The 24151-nt window shown below is 51.2% G+C and overlaps 2 protein-coding genes across 7 annotated transcripts; one reads left to right on the top strand and one right to left on the bottom strand.

Annotated features, from left to right (window-relative positions):
* Positions 1–34: 34 nt before the first annotated feature.
* Positions 35–1863, top strand: MEA1 (male-enhanced antigen 1). 5 transcript variants are annotated; one of them, XM_060615565.3, is made up of 4 exons: positions 35–144; positions 689–969; positions 1057–1159; positions 1465–1863. In XM_060615565.3, the coding sequence occupies exons 1-4, from the start codon at positions 108–110 to the stop codon at positions 1617–1619; spliced, it is 576 nt and encodes a 191-aa protein (XP_060471548.2). In that variant the 5' UTR covers positions 35–107; the 3' UTR covers positions 1620–1863. The 5 variants fall into 5 exon arrangements, with proteins under 5 accessions (XP_060471548.2, XP_060471547.1, XP_060471550.1 ...); XM_060615564.3 differs by having other exon boundaries at positions 51–171; XM_060615567.2 differs by having other exon boundaries at positions 89–200.
* Positions 1747–22889, bottom strand: PPP2R5D (protein phosphatase 2 regulatory subunit B'delta). Of its 2 annotated transcripts, XM_060615546.3 has the most exons (16): positions 22724–22889; positions 18019–18096; positions 7070–7286; positions 6621–6820; positions 6423–6533; positions 6208–6300; positions 5641–5771; positions 5448–5507; positions 5235–5343; positions 4967–5020; positions 4505–4675; positions 4272–4399; positions 3515–3616; positions 3347–3419; positions 3101–3217; positions 1747–2948 (listed from the first exon to the last, which is right to left on the bottom strand). In XM_060615546.3, the coding sequence occupies exons 1-16, from the start codon at positions 22748–22750 to the stop codon at positions 2811–2813; spliced, it is 1809 nt and encodes a 602-aa protein (XP_060471529.1). In that variant the 5' UTR covers positions 22751–22889; the 3' UTR covers positions 1747–2810. The 2 variants fall into 2 exon arrangements, with proteins under 2 accessions (XP_060471529.1, XP_060471530.1); XM_060615547.3 differs by lacking the exons at positions 18019–18096; positions 22724–22889 and adding an exon at positions 17362–17535.
* Positions 22890–24151: the final 1262 nt, after the last annotated feature.

The following is a 24151-nucleotide window of genomic DNA, read 5'->3' as shown; positions in this document are numbered from 1 at the left end:
CCAAAAAACCCTGGGCATCACTGGGTAATGTAGTCCTTTGTTGTCGGAGCAGGAGATGGCGGAGGCGGGGCAAGAGGCGTACGGCTTGTCTCTCGTTCGCGTCAATCATGAGCACGGGGAGGGGCTGGAGGACCAGGCGCCCCGGTACGTCCTGCTCCGCCGGAAGTGGAGGTGCGGGTTCAGCCGCGGGCTCTGAGCGGGTGAGGCGCGCGGAAACACCGGCGCCGAGAATCGGTGGGGGCGGGTGGCGGACGCCGCTGCTGGGGCCATTTGAGGGGAGCCCCTGGGGCCTGAAGGGCATTTGTCAGGCGGTACAGAGGGGAGCCCTTTGGAGAGGGAAGAAGGGGGCGGGTACGCCCTGTCTAGGGGAGCTCGTTTGGCGATCCGGAGTTCCCAAGTAGGGGAGTAGGGGCGGGCGGGCGGGGTTCCGGACGGAGTGTCTTTTAGGAGGTGGTATGGTCTCGGGTTGGGCTGTTATTTAAGAATTGGCAGAGCAAGTCCGGTGGGCCTCGGTTCAAGATACGAGTCGGTTTAAATGGTGGAGTGCCCAGGAGAGGATGGGATGCAGGAAGCTTGGAAGCGGTTAAATGGTTTGCGGACGCAGGAGACCACAAGGAACTGGATGAGTGGCTATAGGTGGACCTGATTTCATCCGATCACTACCCTCCTGCCCTCCCTGTTCTTGCAGCCCCTGCCCGGATGGCAGCAGTAGTTCTAGGGAGAGACACCATGGGCCCCGAGCGTATCTTCCCCAATCAGACTGAGGAATTAGGGCCGCACCAGGGCCCTACGGAAGGCACTGGGGATTGGAGCAGCGAGGAGCCTGAGGAAGAGCCGGAGGAAACGGGGGCAGGCCCAGCTGGCTACTCCTACCAACCCCTGAACCAAGATCCTGAACCAGAGGAGGTGGAGCTGGCACCGGTGGGGGATGGAGAAGATGCAGTTGCTGATATTCAGGATCGGATCCAGGTATGGTGGAGGCGGCACTGTTCTGGCCAGGTGAAGCTGGGATTCCTGAAGTGCTGGACCTGAACTGTCTTCTCTCTGGCTCTTTAGGCCCTGGGGCTTCATTTGCCAGACCCGCCATTAGAGAGTGAGGATGAAGAGGAGGAAGGAGCCACAGGATTGAGCAGCCACAGCTCTATTCCCATGGACCCGGGTAAAGGGAGCATGCTTTCATTTTGGAATAATGTTGGAGGAAAGGGACTGGTCAGAACCAGTAAAGAAAGGGAAGCCATAGAGGAACACCCCGTTCCTAAAACAACAGTTTGTCATCTAAGATTTTACAGACTTCAGAATCCAGGTGAAAGTCTGTTGTGTTAGACTTGGGTTGTAGGTGGGCTTGCCTGGAAATAACAAGATGGATTTGGCCTCCCTGCTAGCCCAAGGGTTATGGGTTAATTCAAAGAATGGGGAATGGAGCTGGTCCCATCATTTCTGTTCTCCTGTTTTTTGTGATTTCAGAACATGTGGAGTTGGTGAAAAGGACAATGGCTGGAGTAAGCCTGCCTGCGCCAGGGGTTCCTGCCTGGGCTCGGGAGATATCAGATGCCCAGTGGGAAGATGTGGTACAGAAGGCCCTCCAAGCCCGGCAGGGGACGACCCCAGCCTGGAAGTGACTACCCTGAGAGCTGCCTTATCTCCCTGCATTCCAGGCCAGAACCAGCATAGGACTGAACACATCCCTGGTTGTAATGTCCATCTTCATATTCTCCATCTCCCTTTCCACATCAAGGCAAATCAGACTTCTTCTCAGAGACCCACTTTATTCAGTTCTGTACATATGGGGACATTGGCCCAAGCCCAACCCATCTTAGCATGTATCACTGTGGAGAATAAAGCACCCTATGTACACAGCCAAAAGCTGCACTGCCTGTGCCCCTGGAACCTGGGTCTGGCCCTCTTCAGCCCCTTGCCCCTTCAGGGTGTCTGAAAGGGACAAGTGGGGGCCTGCCCAGCATCAGCACAAAGGAAATAAATAGGTGTCGGGGGAGCCATGCTTAGGGCACTGCTCCCTGCTTCCTCCTAGCTTTGGGAACCAACAACATAGGAAAGCAGTCAGCCCCAGGGTGGTCCCTTCCATGTCTGTGATCCCAGGGCTGCTGCTCACCAAACAGAGGGCACAGGGTAGGGTGTTTGTTCACCCCCTTCTCTTGGTCCATCTGGGCCCTATATTCCATCACCTATGGTCCATAGCGTATGCTTTTCTCCTTTTGACCTCCCATGTTGTCTTGGTCAGGCAGGGGATAAGAGAAAATAATTCAACCCCATCAGCCTGCACACTGCTGGGGCTGGGGGCCTAATTGTGCCTGTTGGGGGTTGGCTCCCTTCCAGCTACTCACTCCAGGGGCCAATGGGGCTTGACATAACTTTGGTGAGAATAATCTCCTGCTGCTCCCTATATGCTTCTGCAGGGGAGGGAGAGAAGGAAAGACACCTGGAGTTGAAATGAGGATTAAGGGAAGGGGAGAGGAGCATATGTATTCCTGTGTGTATTTCTCAGAGCAGCCTCAGGTAGCTGTGGGGTTAGGAGAGGAGGGGGACAGGCATCCCCAAGTTGTCTGGGCACTGAGGATCTCAGTGCTCAGCCTGTCTGTACTAGCCACAGGGAGGCATGAACACATTTTGGGAAGAAGAGGGACCACTCTGGGGGGGGGGGTCCCCTGCTTCAAGTGCCACATCCCCTCCCTAGAGTAGCTAGAGAGGCACTGCCTTGCCCCAAGTCAGCCAGTGGGGAGCAGAGGGTGGAGGGCTAGGGCAGCGTCCCAGGGCTGAGTGGGCTGTGGCCCTGTGGTAGGACGGTGAGGGGGTCAGAGAGCCTCCTGGCTGGCAGTTAGGAATTCTTCCGCCCGCTTGTGTGCCTCCAGCGCCTTGATGGTATACACGTCCTGGGGCAGCTCGGACTTCCGCCGAAGCAGTACCTTCTCCTTCTTGATGTCCTTTAGCATCTACGTGTAGGTACGGAGAAGGCGAGGAATGGTAACCGATTCCCAATAAATTTTATGGCTTCCTCCCCTTATTCCTCGGATCTGCTGCTCCTGTCTCCTCTCCCTTTCAGAGCTTTATATTTGTGCTCCCCATTCCCTCTATGCCTTCCCACCTGCACAGCCTCTGTCTCCACCGTCCTCTTCAGAAGTTGGATGTCCTCTGCCGTGGGGGTCTCTGTCTCCATCGAGTACACAGGAGGCAGTGGTGGAGGAGCTCGGAACATGGGATACTGAGAAGGAGAGGAGGCACGGGCAGGTGGTGAGAGCCGCTTCAGAAGTCTGTGGACCTGTCTTGAAACAAACCCTCCCCCAGGCCAAACTGGGCCCCTCAGGTCGGGGCAGCGGCAGAAAAAGCTCACCTGGGGATTGAGTCGGGCCAGCTCCTCGATCTTTTGCCACATCTCTTCTCTTTCCTTCATTCGGAACCGGCCCCTGAGGGAGCAAAGATGGGATAGGCAGTGGGCTTGAAAGAGAAGCAGAGGGAACCTAGGGTGAAGATGGAAGCCCCCAAGTCGAGAGATACTCACTTCTGTTTCTCTGCCTTGTACTGTTGTGTGCAGTCATCAAACAGCTTCTGATTCATCTCCATAAACAGCTTTAGGGCATTGTAGATCAGTCCATGGATTGTCCTGTCACCGGGAAGAAGGATCAGGTACAGGAGGCCTTACTTATACTAAGGGCAGTGCCAGGACCCCAATTTGCTCTCTCCCAGGAGGGGTCTCTGCTAAGAGCTTTCATAGACCCCTGCAGTGTAAGCTTATCGCTCTAGCCAAATCACGTGACTTGAGTTTGGCATTTCAGGTTCTTTATAGGCCTTGGTCTGTTTGTCCCTCCTTTGCCTCACCCCGTGCTCTAAGACCCACCTTCTTCACGCTACTTCTATGCCCTGGCCTATCCTAATGGCCTCCCAGCAGCTTAATGGACAGCACCTGCACCACAGTGCACTTGCTGTTGGCCGGAAAGTCTCTTTACGACAGTGGGATTCAGCACATGCTAAAAAAGATCCCATCAGCTTCTCACAGCGCAGAATGAAGTCTCCAAAGCTGCAGACTATCTCTGACGGGGAGAAGATAGGATACAAGCCACACTCTGCTGTAGGTATTGCAGACATCTCTCACATCGCTGTCTTCTCCCTGGTCAGTTCCTCAAGGGCCTGTCAGTGTGCAGTGGGCACTAGCCCCTGTGCTCAGTGACCCGATGAGACCGCTGGCTCTTCAGTTCTTCCACCCCCTCACAGGTTCCCAAACCAGAGCCCCACCACCCAGCCCTACCCCAGCCGCCTACTTGTTCCAGTGGCTCTTGGAGTTCCTGTAGAGTGCAGGGAACATGATGGGGAGGACTCGGGCAGCGTTGTCACTGATCAGGCTCATGATGTACTCATTGTTCCAGTAATAGAGAGCACGCTCTGCCACCTGGTGGGGACAGGTGGGACTCAGCAGGGGTATGGTTCACTCTGCTGAAAACCCTCCTCAGTTTCTAGGAGGCCTGGGGACAGGATATGCTGGTCTGAGCCTCACCTGGAAATGAGGGCTGGAGACACACTTGGCAAGCTGGCGGAAGAGTGGTTCCATCACTTTGCTGAACTCTGAAGGTTCAATGACATCTAGAATCTCCTCTAGCTCATTCAGGAACATGACCTCCTTGGGGCTGTGGGTTTTGGGCCAGAACTTGAGGAGTCCTACAATCACCTGTGAGAAGAGGAGGACACGGGGATAAAATTCTCACTCAACACCTGCCTGCTTTCACAGGAAGCCTTCCTGGCCTCTCTCCCCACCCTGATGGGCACAGCTCGGGTGGCCTCCGCTAACTGGCCTGATTCTGTTTCCTATATATAGGTTTTACTTTTCCTTCAGAGAGGAATCCATGTCACCTGTTGGGCCACATCCCTCCTGAGCACCTGCTTATGGCATTATTCAATAGGCAGACTGGGAAGTTTAATTGACAGGAAGAGGTGTCCTGGGGCTGGGAAGGGGAATTACCGGCTCTGTGAGACTGCTCTCCTTCTCCAGGAACTGTACCACACAGTAAGCCAGCTGCAAAAGGTTGAGGTAGAAAGGAGGTGAGGTGTAGGGTCCAGGTCTCAGAGGGATCAGGGACAGAAGCAAGAGCCCAGAATGGAAGAAGAGGTGTAAAGAGGAATTATCCCACCCACTCCCTCTGCCACCCCCATCCCAGATGGAATATCTTCCCCTCCCTCTCTATTCTCTGCTGCCAGTGTCAGGGATCATCAGGAGGAAGGCAGCTCACCTGCGGGTGGTAGACACTCAGGGACTTGACCTTGTGAAGGGGAAGCAGGACACGGATGAGGAACATCTTGTGCTCTTCCTTAAGGGGCAAGGCAAAGCCGTTGATGATGCTAGGAGTTATAGGAGGTTTGTTAGGACCAAAGGGCCATCCAAGCTCAGTGCTCCCGTCCCTCCAACCTTCTGCAGGTACGTGTGCCCCCACCCCACCGCTTACCTGCCGAGGATCTCTAAGAGCTCAGCAATCCCGTTGTGATGTTCTGTCTCATAGATGAACCTGAGGGAGGAAAGAAAGGCTCTCGTGACAATCCCCAATGTTTCTCCAGCACTCTGCAGAGTCCCCCTACCTCCCTTCTCCCATCCCAACTTAGCAGGGCTTGCTATGCTCCTAAGCTGGCTCCCGGCCTCACCTGTAGAAGATGTGGTTGATCTGCCTACGGATATAAGCCCGGAGCCCCAAAAACTTGCCATAGATGCGATGCAAGATGGTCTTGAGGAAGTCCCGCTCTCGAGGATCCTCACTGTCAAACAGGTCCAGGAGCTGGGAGCAGGTGGGAGGAAAAGGTGGTGAATGAGGCAGGAGCCTAGGAAGGTCAGGGCTGGGGTGACACGGATTCCTAGCCAGGGGACACCCAGAGGTTCTCTGGATTGGGGGGGGGGGGTATGGGGGCAAGTCTCTGGAGAGCAGAGTGATTCCTTTACATAGCTTTCCCCAGTGTGATGTCTGGGTATGCGTGTCTGCATGCCCCACTGATGGGGAAGAGGTAACTCTTGCTAATTTCCTTCAATTATGCTAGGAGCTTGTTAAGAGCAGAGGGATTTGCTTATCCCTCCCCCACCACCAGTCCTTTGCACCAGACACAGTTGAAAGCCCATATATTCAACAGATGGAGAAAGGGTGGGGACCTCACTGAGGAGCTGTGGGGCTAGAGTTCATGGGCTGGAAGGAGGAAAGGACAGGAACTTCAGGGACTCACAGCAAGGACAAACTTCTGGTCGATATACTTCTTGGCTATGTTTGGCTGGAAATCAGGAGACTCGAGGAAACGTAAGAAAAACTCATACACGAGCTGTCAGGAGCAATGAGCATCCACTTAGGGGGTATTCCCCAAGGACTGAGACATACCCCCTTGCTGTCTCAGAGTGCCCCATTCCCCGAAGCCAGGGCCAGCATGCCCCCTCACTGTGGTACCTGGAGATGTGGCCAGGCAGCTTCCAGGGTGGGCTCATCCTCTTCTGGGTCAAACTCGGCCCCGGTGGGGTTCGATGAAGGTGGCAGCGTCCGGAAGAGGTTCACTGAAAACTGAGGGGGAGGACCCAGGTGAGAGCTCCGTGCAGGCTTCTCCACAGCCCCCGTCCCTGCCTGCTTTCCCCTTTTCCCTGTGCCCACCATGGTGACAGCCTCGGGGTAAATGGCCTCAGTGACAACATCACGGCTATGGGTGATGTATTCCACCATTTCGTTGAGTCCTGCCCGCTTCACCTCCTTGAATTTGAGGTCACTGAGTGGATCTGATACAAAGTCAAAGAGGACACAGCACTGGCGCAGCTTCTGGATAAAAAGCTCCTCCCGCTCCTGGGTTGGCGAATCTGCAGGGGGAGGCAACAGTCAGTCTCTCCTCCCTAGCCCTTCACTGCCATGCGCTACTTGCCTTACAGGGCCTTCCCCTACCCCATCCTGCTGCCATCCTGCTCCCCTGGCACCCCAGCCCTGGTGGACCTCCCTCTCACATTGTCTAGAACTTCCATCCCCCTCAAATACTCCCAAACCTCTATACAGCCAATGCCCAGTGACCCCCTAGGCCTGGTGCACCAGCCCCCATGACCTTTTCCAAGTACCTTTCAGGGCAGGAAGCTTCTGTAACTCCCGGTTCTTGCTGAGATTGAAGCGGGAGGAGCTTTGCCGTCGCTCCTTCTTGACAATCTGGGGCCCTCCAGAGTACTTGATTTTGCTGAGCTGCGTTGGGGGCGGTGTGCTGTTGCTGGGACGCTTGTTGGACGATGGGGGCTGGGGCTGCGGCTGCGGCTGGGGCTGGGGCTGAGGCTGGGGCTGGGCCTAGTCAAATAAGTGATTTGTTGAAGTCCGCTCCCCAAGGTACAGCTCCCACCCTGGGCCGCAGCCCATCCCGCAGTCCATCCATGCCTGCACAGGCCTGGGCAGCCAAGCAGCCATCTCCTACCCTGGAGCAGCTCCAGTCAGGGTCAGAGATGACTAAGGTTTATTATCCCCAGAAGGGGGTGGTCAAGAAGCTGTGTCTCCCAAAATGGTGCCCACTGCCTGTGCATCGAGAGCCTTCAAAATGTTTGTTCTAGTTCACGAACAGGCAAATCTAATTGATGGATTGATGGTGATGGATGTCAGAAAAGTGGCTATCTTGCCAGGGCTGGCAGGGGTGTGGGATTGATTGAGAAGGGATCTGAAGAATCTTCTGAGTAATGGAAATGTTCTATATCTTGACTGGATCTGGCAGGTGGTTCGAAGCATAAACATATGTAAAAATTCATTAAGCAGAAAAAAAAATTCATTAGGTAGCATACTTGAGATTATCGTACTTTCCCACTTCACTGAATGCATCACATTCTTGGTCAAAAGTTAAAAGAGGGGCGCCTGGGTGGCTCAGTACGTTAAGCATCCAACTCTTGATTTCCAATCAGGTCATGATCTCACAGTCATGAGATGGAGTCCCTGCACCAGGATCTGCTCTGAACGTGGAGCCTGCTTGGGATTCTCCATACTACATATAAAAGGCTTTGTGCACACTTTATATATAATATATACATATATATGTATATATATGTATAAATATATATATAGGGCTTTGTGCCCTATTTATAACAGCAAATAAATAAATAAATAATCAATCAATCATGGAGTTAAAATTATGTGCATGAAAACTATGTACTACATGCAATCATACACAGTTCGACTGTAGAAAATATTTACGCAGCCATAGTAATTTACCCAAAATTGGTGAGAAGTACTTTGGGAGGATGGGAAAGGTCTATATTGGATATAAGATGCTAAGACCTTACTTTTCCATAGTAGGAAGTCAACAGATTATATCTAATGCTCAAAAATGAAAGAATTTTAGAGGCGCCTGGGTGGCTCAGTCGGTTGAGTGTCCGACTCGGGCTCAGGTCATGATCTCATGGTTCACGAGTTTGAGCCCCACGTTGGGCTCTGTGCTGACAGCTCGGAGCCTGGAGCGTGCTTCGGATTCTGTGTCTCCCTCTCTCTCTCTGCCCCTCCCCAGTTTGCACTCTGTCTCTCCCTCTCTCAAAAATAAATAAACATTAAAAACAATTTTTTTTGACAAAAGAATTTTTTAAAAAGCAGCAAAAGACTCTTAATTGGGGCGCCTGGGTGGCTCTGTTGGTTAAGTGTCTGACTTCAGCTCAGGTCATGATCTCGTGTTCATGGGTTCCAGCCCCGCATCAGCCTCTAAGCAGACAGCTCAGAACCTAAAGCCTGCCTCGGATTCTGTGTCTCCCTCTCTCTCTGCCTTTTCCCTGTTTGTGCTCTCTCTCTAAAGTAAATAAATTAACATTAAAAAGAAAAAAGACTTGGGGCGCCTGGGTGGCTCAGTCGGTTGAGTGTCTGACTTCAGCTCAGGTCATGATCTCAGAGTTCGAGCCCCGCATCGGGCTCTGGTGCTGACAGCTCGGGAGCCTGAAGCCTGCTTCGGGTTCTGTGTCTCCCTCTCCCTCTGCCCCTAACCCACTCACATTCTGTCTCTCTCTCAAAAATAAGTAAACATTAAAAAAATTAAAAAAAAAAAAAAAAGACTCTTATTTGGAAGCACAGAAGTCAATTTCCAAGGAAAGGTGGGTTGAAAGCGGTCACCACAAAGCAACAGAATAGGGGGCTAGGCAGGAGCTGCTCCTTTCATTACAAGGCCAAGGGTACTTACTGTCTGACTTTCTGAACAACGTACATGTTGTCATGTTGATAAGTTTCAAAATAAAACAAAGCCTAAAACTATGTAATGACAGAAAATTGCTTCCTATGCAAAATTAAATAAGGATAACACAAAACTGTACATGCAAAATGAGCTCACCCACATGACAACACGTGCACAGAACCCAAAGCTCAGTGAAGAGAAGGAAAAAACAACAGCAAGCCACCACTGTTTTTATGACTGTCTCCCATTGTAGCAGAATGACAGATGACTTTTCTCTACTTTTCTCGATTTTCTACAAGCTGACACATTTATATAATGGGAGAAACACAGCTAATTTTTTTAAAGCTATCTCTTTACTCCATCCCAGACACGGGTGTTGGAGCCCCACGAAGGTCACTGTCAGAAGTATACACACAGGTGTTTGCAACGCTGTCCACCCACAGGTACTGTCAGGTAACCACCTGCTGGTAGAGGGGAGAAGCTGGGCCGCAGGACAACCCTTGCCCCCAGAGACTGCAGCAGGATCAGAGGACTGAGGCCATGTCCAGATGGGTACCCACACCACAGGAGACTGGGTGGCTCAGTGGGTTAAGTGGCTAACTTCAGCTCAGGTCATGATCTCACAGTTCGTGAGTTTAAGCCCCACATCGGGCTCTGTGCTGATGGCACAGAGTCTGTTTGGGATTCTCTCCCTTCCTCTCTGCTCCTCCCCGGCTTGTGCTCTCTCTCTCTCTCTCAAAATAATTAAATTAAAAAAAGAAAAAAAGAATGGGAGAATACGAAATCATCTGGGATGGGGGAAGGGAGGAAGACAGAAATGTTATGCTTTGTAGGCTCTGAATTTTTTATAGAAACAACTATGTCAAGCTTGTGACCTATCTGGGGATCAGAGGAGAGGAGAGACACGCTGCATCCAGCCTGGGGCTGGCCTGTGGGTCCAGTGTAGCTCATTACCTTCTTGGCCATCTGGCCCTCTCCCCCACCTGAAATGATCACCCCAGACACTAACCTAAGGGAGCACAAGGAAATGGGGCAAGATTAGCCGCCACACACCTCTCCTGCCATAACCAGCACTCAGCCGGTGTGATTCTGGTTAGACTGTACAAGATGCCCTGGGGTCTCTCTTCCTGCACATGGCAGATGGCTCATACCTTGGTGAGGGATAGGAGAGAGAGGCAGAAGGGTGGGGAACCAGACCCACCCCTGCCCTGTGCCTTCATTTCCCGGTTGCAGGAAAAACCAAATCCTTATCTGTGGAGCTTGGTGGTCACGAGCACAGACTCACACTAGACCGCCTCGGTTTGACTACTGCTCTGCCATTTATTAGCCAAGTAACCTCCAGAAAGTCAACTAGTCTGTCTACCTCCATTTCCTCATCTGTAAAGTGGGGATGACAATAGTACCTAGCTCATAAGGTTGTAATAACGATTTAAGTGAACGTTATATAGCTCACAGAAGTGCTTTGTAAGAAGTGTCTTCTACTGTTATCACGATTATTTCCCATCCCTAGACTTTAAAAATGCAACCTGGAAATTCCTGAAATTAGCATGCCTCAAATGTCCCCATGGGTCCATTATCTTCCTTGGTCTAAAACGGGGGAACCCAAGAAAGCATTTCATCTTTCAAGATCCAGTTTAAGCCCCACCCTCTTCTTTGTCTGTTTCACTGGCTCTGTGATCATCCCCAGTGATGCCTCTTGGCTCGGTGTGTTCACATGTCCAACTAGATAGCAAGTCCCCTGAAAGCCAGGACCCTGGTTTGTACCGTTCTGGGTCCCCTCAAGCACTGGCACCTAACAGGCATTCAATGAAGGTTTGATTGGTTGATTGACAGGGGGCCAGACCTTTCCTGTCCCAAGCCCGGAACCATCAGAACAGAGCACTGTATGGTGTCAGGAGCAGAGTAGGAGGGAGAAACATTAGTTATACTAGGGCAAGGGGCTCAGTGGCAGCTAACGAACAAAACTCTGAGGAAGAGCATGTCCTTCTCCATCGTCCCAGATAAGAAAGACACTTTGCACCTCCACAAACCGCACACTGAGGGGATGTCTAGGGAAAGAGGCATTCACCCCAGAAGGAGAGAAGCCAGGCCTCGATTTTCTCTGCTAACAGAGAAATGGGCAAATCTGTGGTTTCCCATCTATTCTCCAAGTAAGGTTAAGAGAACAGAGGGTCACATGGCTAAAAATCAAAGTTTAAAAACCAGTAGAGGGGCACCTGGGTGGCTGAGCTGGATTTCGACTCAGGTCATGATCTCTCGGTCCTGAGATCAAGCCCCATGTCAAGCCCGTATTGGGCGTGGAGCCTGCTTGGGATTCCCTCTCCCCCTCTCCTTCTGCTCCTCCCCTGCTCATGCTCTCTCTAAAAAAAATTAAAAAATAAAATAAAAATAAAAACGAATAGGTTGATGCCTGAGGTCCCTTCTCCACTAGGAATGCATCATTGAAGGCAGGGGTGGATGGAGAGCTGCTGAGCTTAGCTTGTCCCACCTCACCCCACTGGGCCACCTGGTTTTATAAGGACCATTGGCTCCCAGGCCCCACACACAAGAAGCATCTGAGAGACAGCTGGTCCAGTCAGCAAAGCGCCTGGCTGCCAAGCCTCAATGAGGCATCCCCTGGTCTATTCACTCTTCAATAGGAAACATGCTTGTCAGCATGAGGCATGGGGCTATGCCAGTGACTCACTTCATGTCCAACTCTTTCCTCTAAAAACTTCAGCCTTTTTTTTTTTTTTATCATTTTTTTTAAAGATTTTATCTTTTAGTAATCTCTACACCCAACTTTGGGCTCGAATTTATAATCTCGAGATCAAGAGTCACATGCTCCCCCGACTGAGCCAGCCAGGCACCCAGTAAAAGCTTCAGCTTTTAACTTTTCTACTGACCTGGGCTGCAGGTGGGAGGCAGGTGAGTCCCCTGGGGAACCTTCCGCAACTATCACCATCACTGGTGAACGCTGACCGAAGGCAACCCAGCCAACCTGGCCATTTCCTCTGCCTGAAGTGCCTTCTCCTCCCACCTCCAAGAAGCCTTCCTAGATTTGGGTCTCCAGCAGTCAAGTGGTACTTGGAATTTATGCACCACACTCGCACTCAAGAGACTGCAACTAAACTTGCCCACTCTGAACCAACCCTAGTCCAATTTCATCCTAACACAATCACCATTAATAATCAAACCCAAATATTTAAACCTAAAATAAGAGATAGAAATATAAATTAAGGGGGCGACTGAGAGGCTGAAATGGGCATCCAACTCTTGATTTGGGCTCAGGTCATGATCTCACGGTTCATGGGATTGAGCCCTGCACTGTTATTGTTACTTGGAATTCTCTCTCTCCACCCTTCCTCCCGCTCACACCAGCTCTCTCTCAAGACATGTTTTTAAAAATTAAATTAAATTAAAGAAAAAAAAGAAATATAAATTAAGTACTATAGAAAGTATTGTAAAGGGGCACCTGGCTAGTTTGGTTGGTAGAGCATGAGACTCTTGATCTCAGGGTCCTGAGTTGAAGTCCCACATTGGGTGTAGAGCTAGCTTGAAAGAGAGAGAGAGAGAGAGAGAGAGAGAGAGAGAGAAAGAAAGAAAAGAAAGAAAGGAAGAAAGAAAGAAAGAAAGAAAGAAAGAAAGAAAAAAGAAAGAGAAAGAGAGACGTATTGGGGCACCTGGGTCAGTTAAGCGTCCAACTCTTGTTTTCAGCTTCAGCTCAGGTCATGATCTCACATTCATGGGTTCAAGCCCCATGTCGGGCTCTGCGCTGGCAGCGTGCAGCCTGCTTGGGATCCTCTCTCTCCCTTATCTCTCTGCCCCTCCCCTGCTCGCACATGCACTTTCTATCTCCCTCTCTAAATAAATAAACATTTTTTTTTTTAATTTTTAAAAAGTGTTGTCAGAAAAAGATGAAAGGTAAAACAGTGAAAAACTCACAATGTCACAGCTTTTGCATAATCAATCACCTAGTCAAATAAAGATCATTTTAGTTTAAAACCCCAAAAAATCGCAGAGGCATTCTCTCCTATCCTGACACCTAGAGCTCTATCTAGCTGAGCTAAATTATTTCCTTCCTTCATTTATTCAATGGCCATCATGCTAAGCCTTAGAGATTAAAGGGTAGCCCCTGCCCTCAAAGAGCTCACAGTCCAGTGGGTGAGACCAACACACGGACAGCTCTTGGTACCAGGGAAATGAAAAAACAGAGTGCCACCAAGGATACGGGAACACAAACTCTGCCAGAATGAGTGAAACTGTTCCTGAAGAGGTGACTTTTGATTTGCTCTCAAAGGACAAACATGAGCTCAGCGGGCAAAAGAACAAATCAGCGGGGGGGGGGGGGGGGGGCAGGGTGACTCAGTCGGTTGAGCCTCCTACTTCGGCTCAGGTCATGATCTCACAGTTCGTGGATTTGAGCCCCGCATCGGGCTCTGTGCTGACAGCTCAGAGCCTGCAGCCTGCTTCGGATTCTGTGTCTCCCTCTCTCTCTGCCTTTCCCCCGCTCACACTCTGTCTCTCTCTCAAAAATAAACATTTAAAAAAAAAAAAAAAGGAACAAAGCAGGAAAATAAAGTAGTCCATGCCAATGGAATTTCATCAATAAGGACCCAGAGTTACAAAAGGGCTTGTATCAGGAGATGGGAAGTCCAGCAGAGGGAGAAACCAGGATGGGTGCTAGAAAAATGAGGCAGGGCCCCCTCAGAGGGGTCCAGAGTGTGAATTTGAGTGTTAACTTAAAAGCAATGAGATGCCAACAGAGCTTTTTCTTTTTATTTTTTTAACGTTTTATTTATTTTTGAGAGAGACAGAGCATGAGTGGGGGAGGGGCAGAGAGAGGGACACACAGAACCCGAAGCAGGCTTCAGGCTCTCAGCTGTCAGCACAGAGCCGGATGCAGGGCTCAAACTCATGAAACATGAGATCATGACCTGAGCCGGAGTCGGACACTTAATGGACTGAGCCACCCAGGCGCCCCAAACCAACAGAGCTTTTTAAGTAGAGGACTGATAAGACAGAAGAATGTTTTTAGGGCAACAATTTTGGCTACTGGGAGGACAGGCTGACATGGAGGGACTGAGATAGTTTCTTCCTCCCTCTGTCCCTGCTCCCAGAACTCAGGACAGGGCACACCACCGAGTGGAGTCCAGGGCAGTGAACTGCTGTCTCCAGAGACAGAGCAGGAAAGACCCTTGCCTGCAGCGATAGGTCAACAGTGAGTCTTATCCAATCTCTCAAGGCTCCTTTCCGTTCTAAGACTCTTCCAGAATCTTAGACACAGGGTATCACGTCATTAAGAACACAGGAGGGGTGCCTGGGTGGTTCAGTCGGTTAAGCTCCCAACTCTTGATCTCAGCTCAGGTCTTGATGTCAGTCAGGGTTGTGTTCAAGGCCACACTGGGCTCCACGCTGGGTGTGAAGTCTACTTTAAAAATAAATAATGAAGTCTAAACAAAAAACAAAAACAAAAACACACAGAATCGGCTCGTGAGCCACAGCACACTGGGTTGAATTCCAGCTCTGCTGTTTACCAGCTGAGTAAGAGCTATTTAACGTCACTAAGCCTCAGTTTCATCTGTAAAATGGGGATGATGACTGATAACAGAATGACCTCAGGGGAGTGTTGTGAAGATTAAATGAGATTAAAAGGTTAAATGCAAGCAAAGGTCTTAAGACAGCACCTGGGAAGTTGAACAGTGTCAACCCAACGTCTGTGAACGTGACGTAACTTGGAAATAGGGTCTTTGTAGACATAAACAAGTTGGGGTGGGCCCTAAATCCAATGTGACTAGTGTCTTCATAAGAAGAAAATGTGGACACGGGGCGCCTGGGTGGCTCAGTGAGTTAAGCATCTGACTTCGGCTCAGGTCATGATCTCAGGGCTCACGAGTCCAAGCCCCATGTCCGGCTCTGAGCTGACAGCTCACAGCTCGGAACCTGGAGCCTGTTTCGGATTCGGTCTCCCTTTCTCTCTGCCCCTCCCCCGCTCATACTCTGTCTCTCTCTCTCAAAAATAAATTAAACAAAAACAAAAAAAGAGGAGGGAAGAAAATGTGAACACAGAGACACACAGGGCAGAACCCCATGTGAAGGTGAAGGTGGAGGAGGAGACTGGAGTGATGCATCCATAAGCCAAGGAACACTGAGGACTGTTAAAAACCACCAGAATCTAGGGAGAGGTACAGAAGAGATTCTTGCCTAGAACCTCAGAGGGACATGGCCTACTGATGCCTCGATTTCAGATTTCTGGCCACCAGGACTGTAAGAGAATAAATCTCTGTTATTTTAAGCCATTCAGTTTGTGGTCATTTGTTATGGCTGCCCTAGGAACCTAACACACAAGTAACTGCTCAATAAACTAAATGGTGGCTGCCGGAATTATTAGATCAATTGGAAAGGCTCTGGCAAATGCATGACACAGGGTAAATTTGGCTAGAAGAGCCCCAAATTCTGGACTAGAAAAACAGCAAGGGAAGGACTGTGCCAAACAGCTTTGGATGACCTGAGCCTCATAGCCTGGCCCCCAACTTTTCCACCGTCCCTCTGTCTGGGGCCACATGGGTACATGTCTGGAAAATCATGCAGCATTTCTGCATCTGCCTCGTACAGGTGAGCCCTGAGCACCATTTCACAAAACAGAGCCCCAGGTGAACTCAACACTCTACTTTTTCAAATAGATGTGTCCACAAAGACAGTGGAGAAATCCTAGCAGTTGGTCTCAGCCTATTTCCTAACTTGTTTGAGCTTTCATTTTCCTATCTGGGAAAGGAGAGGGTTAGACTCCAAGGTTACTTCCAACACTTAGGTTTACTTATTTAGCCACTAATGCATTCAAATCCTGGCACCTGTAATGTGCCAAGCCCTTGGGCGGCTCAAAGGGAAGCAAAGGGAAACCTCAAGGAGCTCACTCACGTGCTAATAACACAAAAGTTAAAATGGATAAACAATGAATTCACACCAAATTGTTTAATTACAGCCGTGTAAATGCTGCTGTGGGGCGATACTGGAGCTAACAGAGCAAATAGCCGGAGCCCTGACCATGTCCTGGTGGGGAGGGAGGGGGAGGCAGTCAAGGAAGGCTGCTTTTAGGACAAGACATCCAATCTATCTAGTAACTGAACAAGTAGGAGTTAGGCAAAAGATGAGAACAGCCCCCTAACTATTCCTTTCTGTCCCTTTAAATCCCGTTTCTATGTCTCTCTTGCTGCTTTGAATGTCAGTTGCCAGCTCCCAGCCACCTTCCCTGTGGGTCCCACAGATGTCACCATTCCTAAAGGGGAGACTGGGCCCAGAGGGAGTGTTTCCCAGGAGCGCTGACTGATGAGTTATTAAGAACCAAGTGCATAAGGGGCACCTGGCTGGCTCAGTTGGTGAAGCAGGTGACTCTTGACCTGAGGGTTGTGAGTTCAAGCCCCACACTGGGCGTAGAGATTACTTAAAAAAATAAAAAATAAAATAAAAATGCCCGCCCTGCCCTCTCCCCTCCCCTCCGCCCAAAGAACAAAATACACGAGCATACAGACGTGGGGAAGAAACAAGGTGCCGGCTGCCTTCAAGCAGCATACCCAGCTCCCCTCCCTCAGAGTCCACAGTCTGGTGGAGAGAAACCCACGTTGGAAAAATAGTCACAACAAAAAGTGATAAGGTCTATCCTGGAGACATGTTGAAATTACTGTTTAAGGGCAAAGGAAGGAGGAATTCATCTTCTGTGGTCCTCAACTCCCATGTCTGTAAAATGAGGAACACCTGCCCTGCTTCTTCTGATTACTCAAGTGAGGCCTAAAATGAAGGTCAGGGGTGTGGGAAGTGCTGAGGTGACAGGGACCAGAAGTACATAGAAAAGTCTAAATCCAGGATTAACTCCAATACTTGCTAATCGATTTCTTCTCCCCCTCAAATCCACAAGCCCTGCCCATAATCACAGAGATGTTTCCTGTTGTCCTCTATGGCTCTAAACAGTTGAGAACAGGAGAGAAGCAGAGGGGCGCCTGGGTGGCTCAGCCAGTTAAGTGTCTGACTCTTGATTTCGGCTCAGGTCATGATCTCACGGTTCATGAGATTGAGCCCCTCCACAGTGACCGCATGGAGCCTGCTTGGGATTCTCTCTCTCCCTCTCTCTCTCTGCCCCTCCCCCGCTCACTCACACGCTCACGCTCTCTCCCTCTCAAAATAAACAAACAAACAAACAAACAAAAAAGCAGAAAAACCAAGGATCACCAGTTTCTGAATAAGATGGGTACTTACTTGCTCAACATGTTCACAGGACCGGCCACCATCTTGAGCATCGCATTGAGCACACTCCCAAACTCTCCTGGACATACTCTGGACTTAAGTCTCTCCACCCTCCAGTGCTCTCTCTGCTTGCCATTTATTGCTTTACAGCCCTAGACTTCCAAGCTGTGCTGACCTCTGCTCATCACTGTCCTTTAGCAGGTTCCCATTGGATCAGAACCAAGGGCAGTGGGCCCAGCCCTGGCCAGCTCAAGGACACCAGCCACTCCCACCCCTTCCCCACCCCAAGCCATGCCAAAGCCACTCATTCCCCACTGAGCACCCTTGTACTTTTTCCCTTCCCCCCCAGCACCCGCTACCCCTAGCTTTTCATTCTAAGGAAAAAGGAATTCTTACCACGCAAGGTTGGCAGACAAATAACTTTCAGAAGAATTGCTGGGGAGTCTGAAGAACTGCAGAGCGTAGTCGCTCTATACCAGCCGAAGGGACAGGCTGCCTGACTGAAGGCAGCTACCTGGCTGGGCTGTCCAAGCTCCTCCCAGGCTGTGGAAGGCCCCTTCCCTTCTGCCTGGATCACATCTGGCCCCCTGGGATCCCTCACCCCACTAGCCGTCGAGCAGTTCGAGCTGGTGCCTGCACCGTAACTAGAGCCGTGCCCACTTTCATTACCTCCTCGGCGCTCTCGCCGCCACCATCCTTGCCCGAGCTGCTGGGCTTGGTCGTGCCTTTGGCAAGCTTGGGGGTCTCCTGAAGGGGGAAGATGGAGGTAGTCAGCAGATGCCAGAAGGGAGAGGCCTCATCTGGACTGCTTAGGTCTGTGTTGTAATTATCCTCTGTCCAACGGAAGTAATCAGTCAGAACCACTGAGCATCTACCCTGTACCTAGCCCAGGGGAGGAGGACTTGGGGTACACAAAGGGAGTCCCTCCAAAGAGTTTGGAATGTGGTGAGGAAGACATTGCTAAGACATAGTAATGAAGCATGATAATAATGATCTGTCCCCTCACATGGCTGCTGTATGAGTAAGGGCCCCGGAGAGCCTCTGTCAAGGAAGAACCAGGGTGTGGAGCTTTAAGGAACAAGCTATTCTGTCTGGCTTCTGGCTAGAGCGGGCAGGGGGGGTGCCTAAGGTTCTCATGCTGGAGGAGAGAGAGTCACCACTCTCCCCCAAAGCCATCTGCAAAGACCTGGAGGCCTTTTTTTGGAAATTACAAATAATATCCAGACTAGAGGGTGCTATTGGCATGATCAGGTACAGGAATTATCCCTAAGAGTGCCTTGGTGGACAAGCATGGGGACAGGGATGGGGGTAAGACCCTGAACTGCTACAAGGATGAGCGCTAGTCCGAAGTCTCCCTCGGGAACTGGGCCGCTGGCTCAGAGCCCTGGCCTGCCTGGCGTCTCTTCCTCTGCCTCGGGCCAAAAAAAGCAACTGCACAGGGACAGGATGGGGAAAATGTGAAAAAGACTTGGGGATTTAGGTCTGATTGCAAGCTCCACACAAATCCTTCATGTGCCAGGGTTGCCCCAGCACCCCATGACCTTCTGTCCAGTTAGCAAATGGAGTGCAGAGCTCTTGGCATGGGGAGGGGACATGGAAGTGCCCCTGTCCTTGGCACTTGATGGAGTTGTTCAGGAGGATCTGGTTCCATCGTGAGCATCCGACTTTGGGAGGGACAAAGACAAATCCTAGGTTTTCTTCTGGCGAAATACAACCCATACTGGGAGTAGATTCAAAAGCCTGTCCTGAGAGCAACAGCTGCAAGGCTGGGATAGCTAATGATGGAGGGGAGGAGTCCCAGCGGTAGGCGAGCACGAGGGGGTTTTACGAATAAATGAAGGGCTGCCATGTGGACTAAAGATGCAACTTGCTCTATGTGGATCCAGGAGCCCAAGAGGCATGGGCTGAAGTGGCAGGAAGACAGGCTGAGGCTCCGAATAGGAAGGATCTTCTCCTGAAGCAGCTGCACAGAAACCGGCTGTGTGCAAGCTCCCCAGTCCTGAGAGCATTCAAGCAAAGGAGCATTCGTGACTCTTCTAATGCACGGGCAGGAGGGGTTTGAGCCCTAAATGAAGACTGTCAGAGGATCTTGGAAGTCACTTTTGGCTCTGAGATTCTGACACTTGATGGCAACTGCGCCCCTTCAGTGACAAGTGTTAAGTCACACTGACTATGGGGGCACAAGGATTTCTGGGAGAACAGAGCTCTGCGTGGGCTGGAGGAGGGGGCAGGGAGGATGAGAGCCTTTCCCAGGTGGGGAGCAGCTCCAGGTGTCAGCCAGCAGGAAGGCGCTCCTTTGGGCTGAGCACTCTCCCAGCTGCCCACTGACCAGGCTGGCAGGCATACCGACCCCTTGCCAAAGGGCCAGGGAGTGTGGCTCAGAGCGTGGCGTGTAGAGGCAAAGGATGAGGGGCGCAGGCAGGAGTCACTGAGGTGACCGCACATACCCCGGACGTGGGCCTCATGGACAAAGCTGACCCACCTTTATACATGTCACATCTCTCTACTTGACCACAAGCTCCTTCTCCGCCAGCCCTACAGCACTTAAGCATACCTAACAGGGAGTGTGCCGTGAGAATCCCAGCTGCCTGGTTATGTGGGCGTGTGTGGGGGCATGGGGAAACCACGCCCACCACCCTTGCTCCCCGGCTCCTGCAGAACAGGTCAAGTGCACACAACACAGTGCAGCCCAACCGTCACTTGCGGCCTGGAACCGGGGTTTGGAGCCCACACTGTGTTTGGGGCCCAACTCTTACTAGCTCTGGAATTGTAGGCAGGTTAACTAGCCTCTCTGAGGCTCAGTCCTCCTCTTTTAAGTGACAACAATCACACTACCTAATTCCCTTTAGCACAGTGTCCAGCACATGAAAATCCCAATGTTAGCCCGTTATTACTATTATTAAAAACAAGAAGAAAGTGGAAAGGAGCAGGGGCATGCCACCTGGGAACCTAAAAGAGATTCAGTCCTAGATCAGAACATGAGGGAAGAGGAGGGAAGCAAATCCCCCAAGGGACTGACTCAGCACCCATCTATTGAGGGCCTACTGTGTGCAAGAAGAGGCCAAACCAAAATGGAGTTATTATCTCAAGGGGGAAGAAAAGATTTGTCCACAATTAATTCCAGTCCAAGGGAACAAAAAGGACCATACGTGACCTATCAAGTGTTCCACAAATCCCGAGGAGGGGAGAGCTCACTGGGAAGTGAGGGTTCAGGAAAGGCTTCAGGGAGAAGGTCGTGAAGGATGGCCAAGACTGGGACCAGCAGAGATGAAGGAGAAAGGAGAGAGGTGATGGATGTGCAATAAAGATCCTCCTCTCTGCCCCCACCCTATCTGGGCAAAGCTCAGTCACACTGTCACCTCCCTCTCCCTCAGGGCTTGTTAACCATTTAAGGAGGCCAAATGCAACTGGAAATCAAAAGCAGAAAGTTAAACCTTGAAAGGAATCAGAGATGCCTGGTTCTGTGCAACCCAATTCTTCCAATGTTGTTTCCCAGCCAAATACTATGGTCAAATATCTATGGTCCCAGCAAGTCTAAGAATTTTTCTTCTCAATCACCTAGAAGAAGGCGGCTTACTGTAGATGGGACAGTGTCTGTCCCATTTTAGTATCAGACTAAAAACTACAGATGGGCGGGGACTTCACCAGCTTCCCCTGAATTTCATGCCCCTCCACGCTCCTTGAAGGAACCCCCTTAGCCTCTGGTGTGGCTGAATTGTGTGTGCATCATTCACAGCTAAGCTGCCCAAACCACTTCAGCAGACCCACTCCCCAAGGACACAGGGCCTGGGTGGGGAACACGAACCTGCCAACCCAGGACCCCAGGAAGTTCAGTGCCTAGTACACCATCACCAACCCTACACTCAGAACCTCTGGCCCTGTGCAGTTATGGAGACAACCCAGAATCAGAGCTGCCTGGGAAATCTCCAAAAGCCCCAGGATAAAGAGTTGAATTGATAAGGTCAGAGATGGCAGCCCAGCAACCAGCCAATCAGAGGGCAAATGAAAGTAAGACACCTCTGGGGTCATAAAGTGGCTGAGCAGAGCACCAGGCCAGAGCCAGCCCCACCACGAGGGGCCAGCCCCAGGAAAGGAGAAGCTGGGGGAGGCTGGAACTGGTATCCTAGCATCCTCTGTGTGAGTCTGTACCTCAAAGGAACCACACCTCTGAGTCAGACCTCAGCAACAGCAGGAAATAGAAGGTAGAGAAAGGCAGGGATGAAGAACAGGGGCAAGAAGGCAATATGGAAATAGAAGAGGAAGGTGAAAGAAGGCAACATCAAGAAACAAGCCTGTATCAGGACACCATGACAAAGTCAAGGGTGCCCAGGGGTTGGCTGGCCTTTGGGGTAAGAAGGAAAATTAATCTGATAGTAAGGGCAGATTCCCAATTTGAGGACAGTGTAGCCCAGGAAAGGCAGGAATCCAGCACTGCAAAACTGGAAAAATGCAAAGGTTATCCTAAGATTAGGAAAAGGAGAGAACCTTGCTCAGATTAGGAAAGGTAACTGATTTAGGATGAACCTGCAAGTCGGTTGATGCCTGTTAGGGGGGCTTTGGTACAAAGGAGGCCTTTAAGTCAAGAGACCTGATATTGCAGCTGGGCCTCCAAACAGGCTGTGTGACCTTGGCCAAGTCCCTTCCCCTGTCGGGGCCTCAGTCTCCTCATCTGTATCACTAAGGATTACGCTGAATGCGCTCAGTGGTCCCTTCCAACACTGACGTTCTGAGGTTCCATCAACAGAAGGAAGGGCTCAGTCCTGGCTTACAAGTTTGTGTGTGAAGGAAGAACTAGAGGGAGGGGCCTAGGCCAGATTTGGTGGAGGAGAGAGAAAGCAGAGCAGTTCTAGGTCAAGGTGCTTGGCGGGGAGGGAGAAGGGGCTGTAAGGGACGGTGGAGAAGGCCGGCCCAGGCCCAGGCCCGGCGCGTAAGAAAAGGGAAGGGGCTGCGCGCAATGGGGGGCGGGGGGAGGTGGGCTGGAAGGAGGTGCGGTCTCAGATGAGGGGCTGTCCCAAACGGGTAACCGGGTGGGGAGTGGGGAGAGTGGGGTGGGGGCGGGAAGAAAAAGCAGGGGAGTGACCTGGGAGTGGAGCAGATCTGGAGGGAGGTGGTTACCCTGGGCCGGGGGTAGGTGAGGGGAGGAAAGGAAGGAGGTGTACGCGGGGGACTCTATCCCAGGCAAGGTGAGGGAGCTTTTCCAGCTGCGGCACAGGCTGGGGGTGCGGCTAGCGGCGGGGGCGGAGGGCTGGCCCCGGGAGTCCTGCGGGGGCCGGACGGGAGGGTCAGTCTGGGGCTGTCCCGGGCCTGGCTCGGCCTCTCCCAGTGCTCCGCGCAGGCCCCAAGGCGGAGGCGCGAAGAAAAGGGCCACGCTCACCTTCTCCTTCTTCAGTTTATAGGGCATCTCGGCCCGTCCGGACCCAGCCCGGCTCCTGCGGCCCCGCTCCGGCTCCGGCTTTGCTCGGCCGCACTCGGCCCGCTCGGCGTCTCTTCGCCACCGCCTGCGCGCTGCGCCCGGGTCGAGCGGTGTCTGCGCCTCCAATTGGCCCAAACTCTTACAAACCTGCCTGACAACCAGGCGCCGCCTCCTTGGATTGGTTATTGGGGCCAAGCTGCTTCCTTTTTTTCTCATTGGAAAGGAAGAGTACAAACCGCCAGGGTTCGTCTCCCAGAATTGGCTGAGTGGGAGGTCCCGCCCTAAAGTGGGTCGAGCTTAACGAAGGAGGTGGGGAAAAGGGGAAGCCCTAGCTTAGCACCGAGTACCGCACTCGGGCGTCTGGTGTGCGTCGGCCTCTGCCATTCTTTTGCAGCCGGTTCCCTTCTAAAGTGGTTCTCACTCTCCCCGCTCTGCTCCTTCGCCCAGTACGAATGGAAGGAAAGAAGCCCTAAAATGAAGGGCACCTTTCTTCATCTGGGCAATTACCACTAATTGCATATGCAAAATTAGCGGAGAGAGCTCCCAAGAGTCCTCCAGGGCATCCGTTTCCTAAACGAGGCATGCAGAGAATCAAAGGGGAAGGCTGGGTGACTGGGACCTTGGTGAGATGAGATGAGAATCCTGAGTTTGTTACAGTTTTGGAAAGAGGGTCCCCGTTCCTACTGCAAGTGCTCTGGGATTGGGGAACCAGCTAGATAGGAACCCTTGGGAATACAGAGGAAAAGCTACCTCGTTGTTTGTTGAGTGTCTCAGGAAATACATCTTACTCCCACCCTGCCCAAGCCAATGTCCTAATGGATAAGATCATTTCCTGCCCTCAAGGAGTTCACTGGTGAAGTTCACAGACTTGTATAAACAGATGCTTAAGATACAATGTAATAAATTACACAAACCTAGAGGTGGCTGGAAGAGTATGTTTCAGAAAGTTGACTCCAGTAGACGATTTACTATGTGAAGAAATTGGAGAAGGCTCTAGAGAACAAAAGCCTGTGACCCTTGACCAGGAGAGCAACCTTACAAGACAAAGACCATGGGCATGGAGAAGAAAGGACAGAATTGGGAAATGTGTACAATCAACAGGACTTGATGATTCATTGGAATGTGGGGAAGATGGTAAGGGAAAGGGAGGAGTTGAAGATGAGTTCTGGAGCCGTCAGAAATGTAGAAGGAAAACTGGTGTCATAATGGCAAAGGAAGTAAAAGAGGATTGGTCAATAGTGTCAGATTCCAGGGAATGATTAAGATAAGCTCAAACAGCACCACCTTGATTCTCTAGTTGTGGGTGATCTTTGCAGGAAAGTTTTAGAGAAGTGGAAGGAAGGTTACAATGGGTTGAGTGAGCAAGAGGTATGGAAGTAAAGGCAACAA

This window comes from Panthera onca, chromosome B2 (assembly GCF_046562875.1).
Source record: "Panthera onca isolate mPanOnc1 chromosome B2, mPanOnc1 haplotype 2, whole genome shotgun sequence".
NCBI lineage: Eukaryota > Metazoa > Chordata > Mammalia > Carnivora > Felidae > Panthera > Panthera onca.
This window is presented reverse-complemented; position numbering and strand designations above follow the sequence as displayed.

Bases quoted from the DNA above. Each gene is read 5' to 3' on its own strand.
- MEA1 (XM_060615564.3), top strand. From the start codon at position 108: ATGAGCACGGGGAGGGGCTGGAGGACCAGGCGCCCCGGTACGTCCTGC. The intron at 172-688 runs GTGCGGGTTCAG...CTGTTCTTGCAG, and splicing joins CTGCTCCGCCGGAAGTGGAG to CCCCTGCCCGGATGGCAGCA. The intron at 1,160-1,464 runs GTAAAGGGAGCA...TTGTGATTTCAG, and splicing joins CTCTATTCCCATGGACCCGG to AACATGTGGAGTTGGTGAAA.
- PPP2R5D (XM_060615546.3), bottom strand. From the start codon at position 22,750: ATGCCCTATAAACTGAAGAAGGAGAAG. The intron at 6,534-6,620 runs GTGGGCACAGGG...CCTCCCCCTCAG, and splicing joins ACCCCGAGGCTGTCACCATG to TTTTCAGTGAACCTCTTCCG. The intron at 2,949-3,100 runs GTGGGAAGGCAT...ACCTACACGTAG, and splicing joins TGGAGACAGAGGCTGTGCAG to ATGCTAAAGGACATCAAGAA.